Source organism: Rana temporaria, chromosome 2, assembly GCF_905171775.1.
Source record: "Rana temporaria chromosome 2, aRanTem1.1, whole genome shotgun sequence".
In the NCBI taxonomy this organism is placed as follows: domain Eukaryota; kingdom Metazoa; phylum Chordata; class Amphibia; order Anura; family Ranidae; genus Rana; species Rana temporaria.
The window spans coordinates 286647564-286667820 of NC_053490.1; the positions used below are offsets into that span (position 1 = coordinate 286647564).

Sequence of the window (20257 nt, forward strand, 5' to 3'; positions counted from 1 at the left end):
ACATTCAGCCGTCTCACCAATGAGGAGGCGCTACGCAGAAACAAGGCTGGTGCTGCAGGAAGGATTCGGTAGCTACCAGAGAAAACATTAAAAAAAGAAGTAGGGAGATATAATCCGGTGGTGTGTAGTGACGCTCCCGGGAGAACGAGCGGGAACCTTTCTAGGAAGAGGTCGGGTGTTGGTGGACCAGGGCCGGCCTGAGGGTGTATCGGGGCGTCACGTGACACAGCGGCAGCCGGATTATGGTGACTGGGGGATCACAGCGGCGGTGCTAGTGACCATCCGACGACATGTCTATACAGTACCCCGGGGAGGAAGAGCTGAGCTATGGGGTGGCCGACTCCTTCCCTAAGGACTTCGGCTATGGGGCTGATGAGTCCGAGATGGACGAGAGCTCCAACACGTCAGACAGTAAACCCCGGATCCTTCTCATGGGGATGAGGCGCAGCGGGAAGTCTTCTATCCAGAAGGTGAGGCCTCTATTACCGACTCTATGGATAACTCGGCTGTATCATATACCTTGTGATGGTGGCCAGGCCTCTGATACCTGCTCCATTCAGGCCCCAACACTGAGGGAGAAAAAAATCTATTGTTTTCTATGGAGAACGGTCACCACTCAAAAGTTCTGGAGCTTTTTTTGTAGCTCAAATTAGTCAGATCTGTGCGTTTTTATTCCCATAGAAGTGAATGGAAATGCACCATTTACGTTTCTATTTTTGTGTGTTTTATCGTGCGTTTTTGCGCATATTTCTGCGCAAATGAAGAAGGAATTTTATTTTTGTAAAATTATGAATAAATGTAAAATGCACAACTAAAAATCGTAAATAGAGTTTATGAAATGACCCCCTAACCTTAAAGTGGAGGTTCACCCGAAATGTTAATTTTTAACCTTACATTGAGGCTCATTTTGTCAAGGGGAATCGGGTAGTTTTTTTTAAAAATCGAAGCAGTACTTACCGTTTTAGAGAGCGATCTTCTCCGCCGATATCCGGGTATGGGCTGCGGGACTGGGCGTTCCTATTTGATTGACAGGCTTCCGACGGTCGCATACATCGTGTCACGATTTTCGTAAAGTAGCCGAACGTCGGTGCGCAGGCGCTGTATAGAGCCGCACCGACGTTCGGCTTCTCGTGACGCGATGTATGCGATCGTCGGAAGCCTGTCAATCAAATAGGAACGCCCAGTCCCGCAGCCCATACCCGGAAGCGGCGGAGAAGATCGCTCTCTAAAACGGTAAGTACTGCTTCGATTTTAAAAAAACTACCCGATTCCCCTAGACAAAATGAGCATTAATCTAAGGTTAAAATTTTTTTTCTGGGTGAACTCCTGCTTTAAATATAACTGTAAAAAAAAAATACCCAACTAGAAAATCATCATAAATACATTATTATGACATATTAACCCCTAACCTTAAATATAATTATTGTAAAATAAATGCACAACTACAAATCATCATAAATGTATTATGAAATAATCTACTTCTAACCTTTAAATATATAGTAAATTATTTTTAGTAATAATAAACACCCAAACCCCAACAAAAAAATATAAAAATAATAATGTAATTGTATTTAATTTGTGCTTTGGATTATTATTTTTAAGGGTTAGGGATTATCATTACATAGTATTAATATATTTATAATTATTTTTATTTACACCCTAACAAGCAGGCCCTGGGAAATGTCCACAGTATGTTACCTGTCTTAAAGTGGAGTTCCACCCAAAAATGGAACTTCCCCCTTAAGTGCTGGTGACCCCCTGACAAGCCACGTTTGGCATGTCATTTTTTTTTGGGGGGGGGGGGGGGTGCAGGGCTTTTGGCACCCAGTTCCCACTTCCTCCCCAGCCCCTTGGCAATTCACAGCACGTGGCGTGCGCATGCGCAGTGTACGTTCAGCTGTGAAGCCGCAGGTGCAACTCCGCTTTAAGCTTTCAATTTAAAAAGTGTGTATGTATGTGTTTCTGTCTCTATCAGTAAACTTCCTTTATTGACATTTACCTATAGGCAAGTCTATACGGCTTGACATCACTGGCGCATGGGCTCTGAAGGAACAGCCACCCGTGCCATTGCTTCAGAACCTTGTGCCGTGAATAGCAGCAGTTCCCGCACACATGCATGGAAGTGACATCATCGCGGCTCTGGGCAGTTGGAGCTGGAACCCAGAAGCAAGACGGGTGAAGATGGAAGTGGCTGCAGCGCTGCGCTGGAACAGCTTTTTCTTTTTTTAAGGTAAGTTTCACATAATGTGCTAGCATGCAATGCATACTAGCACATTATGACTTTACCTTGCAGGGAAAAAAATCCAGTGGTATACAAACACTTTTTTTAAGTATAAGTTCACCTTTACAGTAATCTGTAAGTTGAACCTACACTGGACCCTCCCCCCACCCCTGGTCCTCATGACATTGAGTCTTGCAATCGCCCCCTGTGACACATCGTATAGCTGCACGATTCTGGGAAAAATCTGAATTGCTTTTTTTTTTTTTTTTGGAATAAAGATCCCGATTCTCTCTTGATTCTCGAGGCGTAACAGCATCTTTCACATTATAGAAGATTGGGCTAACTACTAACTAACTACTGTTTAGTGTTTTTTTTTTTTTTTTAAATGTGACAAAATGCGACATAAAATATTGCAACAACCACCATTTTATTCTCTAGGGTCTCTGCTAAAAAAACAAAAAAAAAAAAAGTTTTGGAGGTTCTAAGTAATTTTCTAGCAAAAAATGATTTTAACTTGAAACCAACAAGTGTCAGAAAAAGGTTTAGTCTTCAAGTGGTTAACCGCTTGCCGAACAGCCGCCACAGTTTTACGGCAGCAGGCCGGCTCTGCTGGGCGAGATCACGTATATCTACGTCATCTCGCCGAGCAGCCAAAAGGGGCGCGCGACACCGGAGGCTCGCCCCCTGACGCGTGTGCCCGGTGGGCGCGATTACCGCCGGGCAGTCGCTCGTTACAGAGCGAGAACTGGGAGCTGTGTGTGTGTGTGTGTGTGTGTGTGTGTGTGTGTGTGTAAACAGTTTCCGGTCCTGTCAGGGGAGAAATGCCTGACTGTCTGTCTGTTCATACAATGTATGAACAGCGATCAGTCATTTCCCCAAGTCAGTCCCACCCCCCCCCCTTTAGTTAGAACACACACACAGGGAACATACTTAACCCCTTCCTCGCCCCCTAGTGTTAATCCCTTCCCTGCCAGTGGCATTTTTATAGTAATCAATGCATTTTTATAGCATTGATCGCTATAAAAATGCCAATGGTCCCAAAAATTTGTCCGAAGTGTCCGCCATAATGTCGCAGTACCGATTAAAAATCGCTGATTGTCGCCATTACTAGTAAAAAAAAAAAAAAATATTAATAAAAATGCCATAAAACTATCCCCTATTTTGTAAACGCTATAACTTTTGCGCAAACGTATCAATAAAAGCCGAAAAATATGTAGAATACGTATCGGCCTAAACTGAGGAAAAAAAATAGTTTTTTTTATATATTTTTGGGGGATATTTTTTACAGCAAAAAGTAAAAAAATATAAATTTTTTTCAAAATTGTCGCTCTATTTTTGTTTATAGCGCAAAAACTAAAAACCACAGAGGTGATCAAATACCACCAAAAGAAGCTCTATTTGTGGGAAAAAAAGGACGCCAATTTTGTTTGGGAGCCACGTCGCACGACCACGCAATTGTCAAAGCGACGCAGTGCCGAATCGCAAAAAGTGGCCTGGTCTTTGACCAGCAATATGGTCCGGGGCTGAAGTGGTTAAACTTCCCTCATTTACAGACTAAAGTGAATACCTTTGATCTAAAGAACAAAACCTTACAATGTTTATAGTTGGTTCAGTGGCTGAGGAATGTTGTAAAACATGTCTGCCTGTTTTTTTTTGACAGCTGCCGGCTTAAGCAAAGAACTCCGGTATAGAATCGGGAAAATGCTTTAAGATCGCGAGGGGGAAAGAATCGCGATCTCAAAATCCCAGCGGCTTTCTCTCCTCTTTTCCCCCACTGGCAGAAAGGGCTATGTGGGCTCTAATTGTTCGGTGCCGTGCAATTAGAATGCCTCCTATATGTACCTTTACAGGGTACGTCTAAGAGATTAAGGTCACTGGGCCCGGGTGCGATGGGGAAGGGTGTCCAGTGTATGTTCACCTTACAGATTTTCTGTAAAGGTGAACTTGCCCTTTAACTCTAACCCCTTACCCTAACAAAAAAATAATTGTAATGATAATAAAAGAAATAAAAGCTGATGGGGGGAAAAGCTTAAAAACCTAGCAACAAAATTGTGCATGCAAACGCCCAAAAAAAGCTGGAAAAGCGCTCATCGACGCTATGCTGACATATAAATGCAGCCTTAATGGGCCATAGCAGGCTTGGGTCTAGAGGCAGCAAACAGATATTCTCTACCTATAGAGTATTGTATCCATGGTACACCTTCTATGCTCACCCGCAGGCCATGCAGGGTGCTGTTGTCCCCACCATACAATCGCGTCTTCACCAGCACACTTTTTGGTACAGCGATCATCTTATCCTTTAGGCCGGCCATAGATGGTTCAAATCTCAGCCAATTCAGTGCCGCCTCACCGGTGCCCATCAGTACCGCCATATCAGTGCCCGTAATCGAAGAAGAAAACTTACTTTTTTACAAAAAAAATAACAGAGAAAAATAAAAACGTTATTTTTAAAAAAAATTTCAGTCTTTTTTTAAGTTGTTGCGCAAAAAATAAAAATTGCAGAGGTGATCAAATGCCACCAAAAGAAAGCTCTATTTGTGGGAATAAAATGACAAAAAAAAAGTTTGGGTACAGTGTAGCATGACCGCGCAATTGTCATTCAAAATGCGACAGCGCTGAAAGCTGAAAATTGGCTTGGGCAGAAGGGAGGTATGTAAGTGACCGGTATGGAAGTGGTTAAAGTAGTTGTAAAGACTCAGTTTTTACCTTCATGCATTCTATGCATGAAGGTAAACATGGTGTGCTGCTCACAGCCCCTCTTTTATTATTTTTTTTTTTTTTTTAAATGATCCCCTTCAGAATTACTTTGAATAGTGCTTTTACAGGCTTTTTTTTTTTCTGACTATAATCGAAACTTCTGTTGCCAATGTGTCCATACACACATATGCATTTACAGGTGTCTCCGAAGAGGAGTGTTTTACAGGCAGAGAGAAAAATAAAACGAAAACCTCACCGGTGCCCTCAGGAGAGGAAGTTTTGTGCAGAAAAAAATACTTGACATGTGTTAACTCCTCTACATTGTGCCTAAATGCTGGACGCCTGAATGTCTGTGTGCAAATTGTAGCTTGGGTGCGTTTTTTTGAGCAGCTTTTCTCCTGCCAGGAGAAATGGCTTTTAGTCCTGGTCCACATTAGTGTAGCTCTGAAATCACGTTGCTTCAGTGCGTTTTTGAATCTTCCATTTCATTGTGTCTTCATTTACCAGAAGTCTTTTCAAGTCGGGGGGGGGGGGGTCAAGCAGTAACCTTTTTCAAAGTCGCAATGATTTAACTGCTTCCCTACCACCCATAGTATATATACTTAATGGTAGGGAAGCGGTTATACCTATCAATTTTTAGGGCAATTATTTCATGTAAAAGTACTCCGAGCGGTTGGGCAGCCCCTGCAATACTTTTACAGGTGGTGAATGGGGGCACAACCCCTCCCCCCGCCGCTGCCTTTACCATGCTCTTCCGACCAGTAACGATGCAGCTGGACTCGCAGTGAGAGGAAGTGAAGCTGTTCCTCCCACTGTGTGACTGTCAGAACCTGGAAGCGACTAATATTTTGTCACTTCGGTTCTGGCTTGTTTACTAGCCACATAGCGGCCGATTAAACCTATCTGTCTAATCGGCTGCTTTAGAGCCCAAAAGAGAGATGGGGAATCGATTAGACCCCCCTCCCCCCAATCTCTCAATAAAGAGTACCTGTCATTGCTATTGCTGTCAAAGGGGATGTTTACATTTCTTTTGACAGCAATAAAAAGTGGTCAAATTTTTTATATTTTAGAAACTAAAAATAAAGAATAAGTAGTGACAGCACACGTCGGTTTCGCACGCATGTGAGGTATTTTTTTTATATAGTTGTATTCGACATAAAATCATTAATTTAAATTGATGATTTTAACCACTTCCTTACTGGGCACATATACCCCTTCCTGACCAGGTGAAATTTCAGCTTGTGGCATTGCGTCACTTTAACTGACAATTGCGCGGTCGTGCGACGTAGCTCCCAAACAAAATTGACGTCCTTTTTTCCCCACAAATAGAGCTTTCTTTTGGTGGTATTTGATCGCCTCTGCGGTTTTTATTTTTTGCGCTATAAACAAAAATAGAGCGACAATTTTGAAAAAAAAAAACACAAACACAAGTAAAAAAATTTACTTGTTGCTGTAATAAATAGCCCAATCAAAAAAAAAAAAAAAGCGTCTGGTTTGCGCAAAAGTTATTGCGCGTACAAAATAGGGGACAGAATTATTATTTTTTTTTACTACCAATAGCGACGATCAGCATTTTTTTCGTGACTGCGACATTATGGCGGAGACATCGGACACTTTCTGATACATTTTTGGCGCCATTCACATTTATAAATATGCACTAATTACTGTATAAATGTGACTGGCATTGAAGGGGTTAACACTAGGGGGTGAGGAAGGGGTTAAAGGTGTACCCTGAATTGTGTTCTAACTGTAGGTGGAGGGGGGTGACTGGGGGAGGTGACGGATCTATGTCCCTATGTACAAAGGACACAGATCGGTCTCCTCTCTCCCCTGACAGGACATGGATCTCTGTTTACACGTCTTGTCCCTGTAGCCGCCGATCCCCTGGCGGACATCATAGCCGCCAGGCACTCGCATCGGCATCTCAGCGATGCGGCGAGCGTGCGCCGCCGGCTGCGCGCGCAGGCCGTATAAACACGGCCAGTCAGAGAAGTAGAACCACCCTGCAGTCGTACGGCCGTCGGGAAGTGGTTAATTAAATTGAATTTGTTGTTGGCAATTATTGGTACCTTTAGTGAAAAGCTCAAGAAAAATGCAGTCCCGAGTCTCTAACCATCTTTTGTATCGTGTCTGCAATCTCTTACTTAAACACATTGCTAATATTGGCAACAGTTTAATTCGGTGCACCTCTAGCAGACATGATACAGGCGACAGTCAGAGACTGCACACATGATGCAAGAGATCAATGCAGCCTCACCAGTGCCTATCAGATACAGCAGCCTGCCTGTGCCCATCATGCATCCTCGCCAGTGCCTGTACCCATCAGAAGCAGCAGCCTGCCTGTGCCTGTCATGCAGCCTCACCAGTGCCTGTGCCCATTGGATGCAACAGCCTGCCTGTGCCCATCATGCAGCCTCACCAGTGCCTGTGCCCATCATGCATTTTCACCAGTGCCTGTGTCCATCAGATACAGAAGCCTGTCATGCATCCCCACCACTGCCTGTGCCCATCATGCAGCCTCACCAGTGCCTGTGTCCATCAGATGCAGCAGCCTGCCTGGGCCCATCATGCAGCTTGTCTGCAGAGTGGCGATCTCCGTGTGTCCTAGAGCCAGATTTGAATTGCCTGGGCCATAGTAATGATGTTCCCCCTCCTATGATCACATCACACTGATTCAATGCCCCGCCATTGGATCACTGTGCCATCTATCACAGAAGGTAGGACATTACTACTACCTGGACAATTCAGCTCCATGACACACGGAGTTCGGAGGAGGAGGGAGCGTTTTGTAGACGCTATGAATTTTTTTTGTGCAAATCCATCAATATATGCTTATTGGGATTTTTTTTTTTTTTTTTGTTTAACCAAAAATCTGTAGTGGAATTCATATTGGCCTAAATTGATGAAGAAATTATTTTATTTTTATTGTCTGCCTTTTTTTTAGTTTCTAGCTCAAAAAATAAAAACCACAGAGGTGTTCAAATACCGCCTATTTGTGGGGGGAAACAATTACATAAATGTTATTTGGGTACAGCGTCACATGACTGTGCAATTGTCAGTTAAAATAATGCAGTGCTGTATCGCAAAAAAAGCCTAGTAATGAAGGCGGGGGGTAAAACTTCTGTCGCTGAAGTGGTTAAACTTGTCATTTGTTTGAAACTGACAGATCGCGTTGGTGTGACCCAGGGCTTGGGGGCACCCAGTGTACATAGGGCGAACACTAACCTGTAGAAAAATGACATTTGGCCGTTGTATACGTTTGCTGCGCACTGTTGCGGCACAAAAGTTGCAATGGGTGATTTTGTACTTTTGGAATTACTAGGCAGGGAAAAGAGTGATAAAGTCATTGTATCTAGGCAGACTAGTGAAGGGAAGGTTGATTTTTAGAGTTTCACTTGTACTGTTAAATTGCACAACAAAAGGAATAGTAAGGGTAATTTTTGAAATGTCCGTGTGTTCCCTTAGGGGTGTTTGGAGTAAATCTGTAATTATGACATGTTTGTTTGCACACTACCGCCTAAGTATATCATTGCTTTTTTTTTTGCACCCAGTCTAGTTTTACCTGCATTCTTTAGATTTTTCCTTTTGAGGACACGACTATGTGCACATACCTGTTTCATACACTGCAGACCTGAACAAATTTCAGATGCCTTGTGAGTGAGCGCAACAAATATATACAGCTGAGTTGTAACTTGTTTGAACCTTATTGCCATTGTTTGGAGTTTGGTCATTTGAATCCTGTTTTATTGATAAAAAATGATGAACACTTTAGAGACACACTGATTAGCAACTCATCAGATCCTCATGCACACGGAAATTGCAGTACGTGGGTATACACCAGTATTGGTGTACACCCACATAAAGCATACAGACTCTGAATGCAGACTTTCTACATTTATTGCTTCATTGTGCATAAGACTTACAGTGGATGTAAACCCTCCATGTACCCAGTGAAGTGAACAGCCTCAGATGATACATAGAGATGAACCAAATCTTCCTACATAAGTTTTATATGTATATCTGCTGTCTTCACATTTATATACGGTTTAGAAAGTCCAGATCGTGTTAGATTTTCTCTTCTTCCTGGTTAAACCTCATACACGCGGTCGGACTTCAAACAAACTTTTCTGTGGATTTTTGTCCGAAGGGAGTTGGCTGGGCACACGTATAGCATACACACGGCAGGACTTTTCTGCAAACTTTCCCAACATCACATGTTTTATCTGCTTTTTACCGCCACCCTTTGGTCAACTTCTGCTATTGTTGGTTGATTTTAACATTGGTTCTGGGCATGCGTATTTGTACATCAGACAAAAATACCATGGATTTCTGTACACACGGTAGGGCTTTTGTTGCCAAAAAGTTTGTCCGTTTTGCAGAGCGAACTTTTGTCCGCTGAAATCCGAAAAAGTTTGTCCGATGGAGCGTACACATGGTCGGATTTTTTTTGAAAACCTGCTTATTTTGAAGTTTGTGGTCACAAAGTCCTACCGTGTGTATGGGGCTTTACAAAGTGTTATGTCTGGGCATACAGCCATGATGGCCAACATTGCTGATTGGAGGAAAGGCACACACAACCCCTCTCATCATAGACAGAGACTATCGGTGGTATTTTGTAACAGGGCCAGTTCCCTGCTAATATATCTATAGCAACCTCCCCCGACAGAAATTTCAGGCTGCTTTTATCTGATGCATCCGAGAATTTGTTGGGAGTTATCTGGCTGATAACAGAGGAAAGGGTCAGGGGAGAGCTACAGGAATTGGCTCTTTGAAGAGATAACAAAATACTGCAGATGTATGTGCCCAGCTCAAATTTCATGAATTCGGTTTACATCCACTTTAACCACTTAACCCCTGGACCATATTGCTGGTCAAAGACCAGAGCACTTTTTGCGTTTTGGCACTGCGTCGCTTTAACTGACAATTGCGTGACGTGGCTCCCAAACAAAATTGGTGTCTTTTTTTCCCCCCACAAATAGAGCTTTATTTTGGTGGTATTTGATCACATCTGCGGTTTTTAGTTTTTGCGCTATAAACAAAAATAGAGCGACAATTTTGAAAAAAAATTATATTTTTTACTTTTTGCTATGATAAATATCCCCCAACAATGTGTGTGTGTGTGTGTGTGTGTGTGTGTGTATATATATATATATATATATATATATATATATATATATATATATATATATATATAATATAATAAATAAAAAAAAAATGTCCTCAGTTTAGGCCGATACGTATTCTTCTTCATATTTTTCGTTAAAAAAAATCGCAATAAGCGTTTATTGATTGGTTTGCGCAAAAATTATAGCGTTTACAAAATAGGGGGTATTTTTATGGCATTTTTATTAATGTATATATTTTTTTACTAATAATGGCGGCGACATGTACTGCGACATTATGGCGGACACCTTTGACACATTTTTGGGACCATTGGCATTTGTATAGCAATCAGTGCTATAAAAATGCATTGGATTACTATAAAAATGCCGCTGGCAGGGAAGGGGTTAACACTAGGGGTCGGGGAAGGGGCTAAGTATGTTCCCTGGGTGTGTTCCAACTGTAGGGGGGGCCTCACTAGGGGAAATGACTGATCTTCTGTTCATACATTGTATGAACAGAAGATCAGCATTTCTCTCCCTGACAGGACCGGGAGCTGTGTGTTTACACACACAGCTCCCGGTCCCCGCTCTGTAACAAACGATCGCGTGTGCCCGGCGGCGATCGCACCCGCCGGATACGGGAGTCGGGGGGAGTGGCCTGTGCGAGAGCCGACGTATAGCTACGGACTCTGGCGCAGGGGAGCCGACCTGGCTCGGCAACCAGTTAAGTATGTCAGGTCTAAAGTGAACTCTGTTTATCCATCCAAGCAAAATCATTGCCATAGCTTTGTTTTTGAGCATTGGGCAGTTAATTATATCTGTCTAGTCTAGTACATACATTTCCCATGTTAAAAACAGACATTGCAGACAAACTGGAAATCCAGTAAGCTTGTAACTTCTGACTCTGCTGGACTGAAAGCTTGCTGTCATCGGCCCTTCCCAGTGGGCTTTTGCATGAGTACTTGTGCTCCGATGCCTAAAACCCTTTTGCGATGCAATTTGAACCCATACAAAATTAAGACTCAAATCTCATTACAATGAATCACATGTGATTTGAACAGGAATGCGGATGCTGTGGCCAATCGGAAGATTGATGGAGGTGTGGTTTGCAAATCATTGTATTTTGACAGTTTGTAGTCTTGCGCAGCATATTGTCTTGAGTAGACAAATGCTTGGCGATCTATAGGGAATTTTTGTTTTATTTGTACTAGTGAAACAAACTACCTTACAATTATTCAGCATCCGATCGCACAAGGGTACTCTTCTAAGTCTGCAGAAAAATATTGTGTTATGGTTTTCCTTGTAAATCATTTCCTACTTTTATATACAGCAGGGATTAGTCATAGTGTGTGTACTGCTGCATGTGTAGATGTAGTGATTTGGTTATGTACTTAAATATTGCACAATTTTTTTTACAACAAGATCTGCTTATTTTTAGCAGCAATTGATTTATGTAGATATGCTGTTGGCAGTGCAACTGTTCAAGTCATACATCTCTAGAAGGAAATCAGTTTTTTTTTCCTCTCCACCTAAAATCTATTCATATTAAAATGTTTGAAAATCCCCCCTCCCTAAAAAAAATAAAAATACCTGCACCCCCCCCCTTTTTTTTTTTTTTTTTTTTAAAGGTGAAAAAAGTGTTGGCTTTGCCATACAGACCTAGGCGACAGTGATGTATTCCTGGGTTATTATTATTATTATTATACAGGATTTATATAGCACCAACCTCCATGGCATAAATCGGGAGGCTTCAGGAGTAGGGACATACAGGGGCCAGAGGGCTGACCTGACAGCATGTCATTAGGGGCCAGTTGCAAGAACCAGGAAAAGACAGCTGTGGTGATAAAGTGGCAGTGCACCACAGTAGGGAAAAAAAGCGGGATTGGCTGGGCAGGGGATTATGTTTTCTGATGAGAATTCTGTATTAGAGATAAGAGGGGCTAGTTTAAAAACATAAACCTGAATCCTTCTCTTTTAAAGCGGGAGTTCTCCTGAAATTTTTTTTGTAACATTAGATGGATGCTCATTTTGTCAAGGGGAATCGGGTCGTTTTTTTAAAAACGAAGCAGTACTTACCGTTTTAGAGAGCGATCTTCTCCGCCGCTTCCGGGTATGGGCTGTGGGACTGGGCGTTCCTATTTGATTGACAGGCTTCCGACGGTCGCATCTATCGCGTCACGATTTTCAGAAAGTAGCCGAACGTCGGTGCGCAGGCGCCGTATAGAGCCGCACCGACGTTCGGCTTCTTTCGGCTACTCGTGACGCGATGTATGCGACCGTCGGAAGCCTGTCGGAAGACTGTCAATCAAATAGAAACGCCCAGTCCCGCAGCCCATACCCGGAAGCGGCGAAGAAGATCTATCTCTAAAACAGTAAGTAAGTGCTTTGTTTTTTTAAAAAAACTACCCAATTCCCCTTGACAAAATGAGCATGAATCGAATGTTAAAAATTCACATTTCTGGGTGAACCTCCACTTTAACAGGCTTATTAGTGTAATTTAACAACCGAAAAGAATGCTGTTTTAGCTTTGTCTTTTGTTTTCCTATACTTCATTTAACTATCTCTTTATCCTATAGGTTGTGTTTCACAAGATGTCACCAAATGAAACGTTATTCTTGGAGAGCACCAACAAAATCTACAAAGATGACATTTCAAATAGTTCTTTTGTCAATTTTCAAATCTGGGACTTTCCAGGACAAGTGGACTTTTTTGACTCCACCTTTGATTATGAAATGATCTTCAGAGGGACCGGAGCATTAATCTATGTAATTGATGCCCAGGTAAATGTTTTTAACCTTTAAAATTGAGTAAAGTTATGAGCGTTCACATTCTAAAATCGGAAAAAAATTATAAAAAAAGGACATTCTAAATTGTGGTGTGTGTGTGTTTTTTTTTTTTTGTCTTCACAAATATTTGGAAAGCGATTTTTCTACGTACGTACAGCTAGACTGTTCGTTTTGCTGTGGTCATAAGATAGTGAAATCTTCATGCATGCTCGTCCTAGGTTAACAGGAACCCAGTGCGGGAAACCCGTGTTCTGTGTGTGTTTCCCACACAGTGTTGAACACGCACTGCCGTTGCAATCTGCAGCATGTTAATGTTTCCCCAGATGCAGCTTGTACACCAAGTGCATTTGCCTGCAACAGATCGCACGATACAAAATGCAACCCGTTGACAGTGTGTTACCAAAGCTAGTACACTTTTTGTGCGATGCAGTGTGACTTGAACCCATTCAAAATGAATGAGCTCAATTCACACCACGCTGAATGAAATGGGTATCGAACAGGACTGCGCAGTGCTTTCCTGTGTGAACCCCAGAAATTTAGATGACATAATGTAGGCTAGTGTATATCGAGGCAAAACTTTCACTACATCTTTGCAATACTTGCACATTTCACCATGTTTTGCCTCTTTAAAAACCAATGTGCCACTAACTTCCAGTTTGGGCTGACAACAGTCAGAGCATCATGGTAAATGTAGTTCCAAAACATCTGGGGTACAAAGGTTCGCCATCGCTGCCCTAGAGCCTAACCACACAATGTGTAGGGAAAAGGTTTCTTGGAAGATGTACTGTAGTTATGAGAGCATGTCTACGTCTTTTAGGATGTGACCATTCTACAGTCCTTGTAAGAATTGTTAAAAATGTTAGGGGGAGTAATGAGAACTATTTCTTGCCATAGGAACAAGGTAAAATAATAATAATGCTGGGATGTGCGTAAAGTTTAAAGCTGCTAGCATTAGTAAATGGATGGGAAAGTACAGTATTTATCATTTTTGTTTCTTCAGTTAACATCCTGGTTTCTTGCCTAGGCAAATGATGTATCCCAGGAGTCTTCAGGAGAGGGATTTTCTTGGCTAGGCACACTCCCTGGCATGCATGCCTGAGCTAAGGGATTTCTCAAAGCAGAAGATTATTTTTTTCTAATGCAGTCTATGCATTAAGATAGACCTTTTTGTGTAGCAGCCGGCCCAGCACCCCCGAATTACTTACCTGAGCCCCATCTCTCTCCAGCGATGTCCACAAATGTCTAAGCCACCCGGGACACTCCTCCTGATTGGCTGAGACACAGCAGCGGCACCATTGGCTCCCACGGCAATCAATCAATGTCGGTCAGCCAATCAGGGGAGAGAGGGGGCCAGGTCCGGGCTCCATGTCTGATTGCACACAAATGGCTGTGACTCGGCTTCAGTTCACTATTGTGTCTGGCTAATAACGCCTATGCTAATCTAGAGCTCCTTCCAGATATTGTGATGAATCTGGATCGTAACAGCTCCTCGCCCTTCCTGGGTTACTGTCCTGACATCAGATCCAGCTGCTGTGTAGCCACGTACAAATGCGTTTTGTCACATCTGACTTCGGATGTTGAGATTGCAGCACTAAGGCACCTGACATTTCAGTGATTTTTTTTTTTTTTTTTCTTTCTATGATGGCATATTTTATATATCTTTGATGTAAATGCAATACTTTTATAATATATAGTGAATCTTTAGTGAAAAAAAATAGTAGCGTTCTGTTTAAAAAAAATAGTACTAATAAAATGATTATGTTACTTTAACATAAATAAACACAACAATTGAAGGTGAATTAATAGTGCATGTGAATAATCCATAAACATATAATAAAAGCTGAAAAAAAATATGAATTTCATATAAGTGTCCATAAATCACACCAATCTTCAAATGGTAACTTTCTTGAAAGAAATCTTGATAGAAACTTTCCACCACACCTCATGTGCTTGTGAATCCACTCCCAAAGGAAAAAAAACTCACCAGAACAATATGCCTCACATTCACATGTTCGGCACAATATCTTGATAACCCACCCGGGTTAATAGGCAATTCCAACGGTGATCACAAAATAAATCAAATCCACATGAAAAAATAAATGCTTCCAATGGTGAAGTACGTAAAACCAATTTATTAAAAAGTGCTCACAAATACTCACTCACTCATTGTACTCGCATGTTTTAAAATTCACACAGACACTTCAATCAAAAAGTTCTCAAATGAAGGAGACTTGCAGTAAGGGGTTAGGTAATTGCGGTCACGGCAGACACATAACACCCAGCAGATCTCACCCTCCACTTGCTCGCTCACTTCCCCAGCCAGAACAGCTACCTCCCTTGGCGGTTATAGTACGTATAGGGATCACAAAAGTTTGCCGTGCAGGCCCCACCCAGACATGTTTCGTCAGTATAGACTTTTTCAATGGGATTGGCTGCACGGCATAGCAGCATCATCTTTATAGTCCGCCCCCGCTTCCATTGCGAATTGTCTCCTAATGCGGCTGCGCGCATTCTGTGTCTCCAAAAAAGGCAATTACTCAAAGAAACAGCAATTGATGGTCGGATTTTGGAGGCAAAATCTGACCATCAATTGCCGTTTCTTTGAGTAATTGCCCTTTTTTGTCTTCTAAATTTACGGATGTGGCAAATGTGAGGAAAATCCACTTAATTTCTCTCTGTGATATTTCCCTGATCTGATTCGACCCCCCTCCAAGATGGAATGGTGCAATCAATTCCACAGAATTGAAGGACCTTTTACACTATTGGGTTTGTTTTTGATTCCTTCCCCCACATGTGGAGATATGCAATATCTGGATGGAGTTTGGTTATTTTGAGCCACTCTAGATCAGCATAAGCGTTGGCCAGAGACGAGAGTGAATGGCAATATTTGGCAAGCATAATTGTGGGAGTGGAACCTGTACTAAAGATCGTGGTGGAGGATATATGGTGTACAGCTTTGTGTTTTTCATTTATACACCGGTTCTATCGAACATTGTTGGACTTTAACATGTTATGGCCTTTTATTATGCACATTTGCTATATCTTTCTTATTTCACGTGGTTTTGATGTGATTTGATTGTAGTTGGTGCGCTGCTGTGAAATATATGTTGCATTTAATTTCACCTTTTTAGTGTGTGTGTGTGTGTGTGTGTGTGTGTGTTTGTTGTGTGTTTTTTTTTTTCTGCCATCAATGACTTGCTATGAAGATTTCCCCTCACTTCCTGTTCTGTAGATTTACGATAAAATATCTTTCCAATGTATTTTATTTTTTAATTTATTTTCTTCCCTTTTTTAAGGTATACCTTTTTTTTTAAATTGGGCATTTCCTGTGGCTTTTAGGAGAAATAGGGGATGTAGAATAGGCCATTAAACCACCAGTCATTTCCTACTTTCCTAAGGTTGCATTACATCCTGCCACAAACCAGAATCCTGGTAAAACTGTTAATAGAACAGAGCAGTAACAAAGCAAAGGTTGTCACCATCCTCCTCAAACAGGAAGGAGGAACTAAAACAAATCTTGGACTCAAAATCAGTGTGATGCAGAAGATTATTGGAAAACCAATTACAGCTACATAAACTCCAGTAACGAAACTTGTGCAAATGCTTAGACTCGGTACCGATACTGGTGCAACCCTATCTGGAACCCTTTGCTACACTGACTGGAGTTTTTCAGAGCCATTTGGTTAATAACCACTGTTTTCTGGCATGTGGTTATAGGCTGGTTAAATATATACAAGGTTTTCCTATTTTATTTAACAAGTATGTTTAGTTGACATTCATTAACCTGTTCTTTTTGCAGGATGACTATATGGAAGCGCTAGCAAGACTTCATGTGACTGTTACCAAAGCCTACAAAGCAAATCCTGATATGAATTTTGAAGTTTTTATTCATAAAGTAGATGGTTTGTCAGATGACCATAAGATAGAAACTCAAAGAGACATTCACCAGAGAGCCAACGATGATCTTGCAGATGTTGGACTAGAAAAACTTCACCTAAGGTAGGAATCTGGCATTTCAGGCTCCATGCACACTGAAGCTGATAAACCTGTAGCTTATTGGCGTTTTTGGGCTTTTTTTTTTTTTACAAAGGCCATGAACTGAACTGTGTGCCCATGCACATACAGATAGATACACACAGATAAATTCTCAAACGCAGCTCGCCAGCGTTTTTTTTTTTTTTTTTTTTTTTTTTTTATCCATTGAAAAAAGAAAAAGCTAAACGCTACACTGAAAAACGCTATTGCAAAAAACTAGGGTTGTCCCGATACCACTTTAAGACCGAGTACAAGTACCGATACTTTTTTTTCCAGTACTTTCCGATACCGATTACCGATCCTATTTATTTATTTATTTATTTATTTATTTTTTTTTTTTTTTATTTTTTTTTGTCATGTCAGTATTTTTTATTTTATTTTACAATTTAATTTTTTTTTTTCTTGGCCCTGTTGGGGGGCTTTGGTGCGATATCAGGGGTCATAACAGACCCCTGATATCTCACCTTTTGAGACAGAGAAAGGGACTGAGGACACAGATTCCCCAGTCCCTTTCTCGGCTGCACTGGAAATGAATGGACAGGGGACAGAGGCTCCTATCCATTCATAAACTGAAGCATCGTAAACACAGTTTACAATGCTCAGTCATATGAATGGACAGAGTCAGTGATCACTGACTATGTTCATTCGGAAAAGGTAGAAGCCAGGTTTAGCGGCTCCTACCGCCGCTCTCTATCTTGACGGGGGGGGGGGGGGGGACACAGATCACGGAGGGGGGAAGCAGCGGCACGGAGGGGGTACACGGATCACGGGAGGGGGGGAGCAGCGGCACGGAGGGGGAGAGTAGAACAGAGGACGGCAGAGGCACGGAGGGGGAGAGTAGAACAGAGGACGGCAGCGGCATGGAGGGGGAGGACAGAGGACGGCAGCGGCACGGAGGGGGGACACAGGAGCATGGAGGGAGAGTCAGGTATCGGTAAAGTATCGGAGCATTTTCCCCCCGAGTACAAGTACTCGGGGGGGGGGGGGGGGGATGCTTGGTATCGACAACCCTACAAAAAACGCTAAACGTTCAAAAGCTCCCTGCAAAGCTACTTTTTTTGCTTCCAGTGTGCATGGAGCCTTATAGTAAAGATTTTTTATGTTTCCTCATCCATGCCTTAGACCTTGTTTAGATGATAAACATGCATTTTAAAACCTCTTGGGTTTTGACGTTGGGTAATTACATTATTTTCAGTGGTCCATAAATGTGCTCAGAAAATGTTGCATGCTTGAAATGGAAAGCACATTGAATGTAACATGTACAGTATGGAAAACTCTCTTGGTGATTGCAATTGTACAGTTTTTAGAGTTGTCAGTACAGTGCACAGAAGCAGGCCTATGTGAATGAGATCCTGGAGTATTCTCATAGGTATTAAAATTTCAAATGATCAAAATCAATTTTTTTATTTATCTATAAGCCCAGGTTCACACTAGGCTGTGGTAATGAAGCTGTGCGAGTTCAGCTGAACTTGCGTGATTTCACTCCGGCTTGTCAGTCCCGAAAAGGTAATACAGAAACTCAGGGCTCGACAAATCCCGGTCGCCATGGCGACTAGAAATAGGGTCCTGGCGACTTGGCTTGGAGGGGGAGGGGGGGGGCGGCATCATCTGGTGGTGAGCCGTTGGTATTACAAGTTATTACCACCAGATGTGTAAGCTAACGCCATCTGGTGGTGGCCGTTGGTATTACAAGTTAAACAGCAATTCTAATGTAACTTTTCACTATTTTGCCATCTTCTTCCCTCTAATTAGAACCCCCAAACATTATATATATATATATTTTTTATCCTAACACCCTAGAGAATAAAATGGCGATCGTTGCAATACTTTCTGTCACGCCGTATTTGCACAGCGGTCTTACAAGCGCACTTTTTTGGGAAAATAATTACACTTTTTATTAATTAAAAAATAAGATAACAGTAAAGTTATCCCCATTTTTTTTTTTTTTTTTATATTCTGAAATATAATGTTACGCCGAGTAAATTGATACCCAACATGTCACGCTTCAATATTACGTCCGCTCGTGGAATGGCGACAAACTTTTACCCTTTAAAATCTCCATAGGCGTTGTTTAAAAAACTCTACAGGTTGCATGTTTTGAGTTAGAGGAGGTCTAGGGCTAGAATTATTGCTTTTGCTCTACCAATCGCGGCGATACCTCACATGTGTGGTTTGAACACCGTTTACATATGCGGGCGCTGCTCACGTATGTGTTCGCTTCTGCGCGCAAGCTCGTCGGGGCGCGTTTTCTGGCTCCTAACTTTTTTTAGCTGGCTCCTAGATTCCAAGCAAATTTGTCAACCCCTGCAGAAACTAATTTTTAAAATCGGTGCAGAGTTGCACCGATTAGGACGATGCCTTTGCCAGCAAATGCCGCAGATTTGACATGCAATTTTGACATGTCAAAACACACCAGTGTGAACCAGGGCTAATACAGGTTTGCTTCTTGCTATGTTTATTAAAAATCTGCTATTACTGCTATTATCTACTCTCCTCTTTTTCTTCTAACCTTTTGTTACCCTGTATTGTATTCTCACTTCACTGCTAAAACCACCAGGTTTACCGAACTGGCGTAGTTTAGTTCCTGGACAAATATTCCCCAAATTTTTATAGCCAGTAGCAAAGTCGGCTTTCATCTGATATATGCTTTTTCTTGTGCCTCTCTGCAGTTCTTTTCTACCCCCAACACGCATACATACACCAGCAACAAAATTTAGACCCCCCATCTCCCAACACTACCCCTCCATATATTTACTTGTTCAATTAAGTGTGTAATTTTTTTTTTTTTTTCCCCAATTCTTTTCCCCCTATGTTGTGTGTTTTTTTTCGCTCTTTGCCTTCCCTCCCTCCGTCCTTCCCTCTTGCCCACCTCTGTCCCTCCCTTTTTTTTTTTTTTTTTTTTTTTTTGCCCTTTCTCTCTCATTTTTAATTGGTTGCAGTAATATAAACTTGCTTTCTTTTCTAGCCACGTGCCCTAGTTTAACCACTTGACAACTGGGCACTTAAACCCACTTAATAACCAGACCAATTTTCAGCTTTCGGTGCTCTCACATTTTGAATGACAATAACTCAGTCATACAACACTGTAACCAAATGAAATTTTTGTCCTTTTTTTCCCACAAATAGAGCTTTCTTTTGGTGGTATTTGATCACCTCTGCGGTTTTTATTTTTTTCGCTATAAATGAAAAAAAACGAAAATTTTGTAAAAAAATGAATTTTTCTTCATTTCTATTATAAGATTTTGCAAAAAATGAATTTTTCTTCATAAATTTGGCCTAAAATGTATACTGCTACATATCTTTGGTAAAAAAAAAAAAAAAAATTTGGATATTATTTAGTCTGGGTGAAAGTTATAGGGTCTACAAGCTATGGTACCAATTACTGAAAATTGATCAATTTGATCACATCTGATGTA

At 41.6% G+C, this 20257-nt stretch overlaps 1 protein-coding gene across 1 annotated transcript in view; it reads left to right on the forward strand.

Moving 5' to 3' along the window:
* Window positions 1-20257, forward strand: part of RRAGC (Ras related GTP binding C) — a 33374-nt gene continuing 13117 nt past the window's right edge. The window contains exons 1-3 of the mRNA XM_040337198.1: window positions 1-470; window positions 12597-12800; window positions 16606-16805. Coding sequence (XP_040193132.1) covers window positions 291-470; window positions 12597-12800; window positions 16606-16805 — 584 coding nt within the window. The 5' untranslated portion in view covers window positions 1-290. The remainder of the gene's footprint in view (window positions 471-12596; window positions 12801-16605; window positions 16806-20257) is intronic.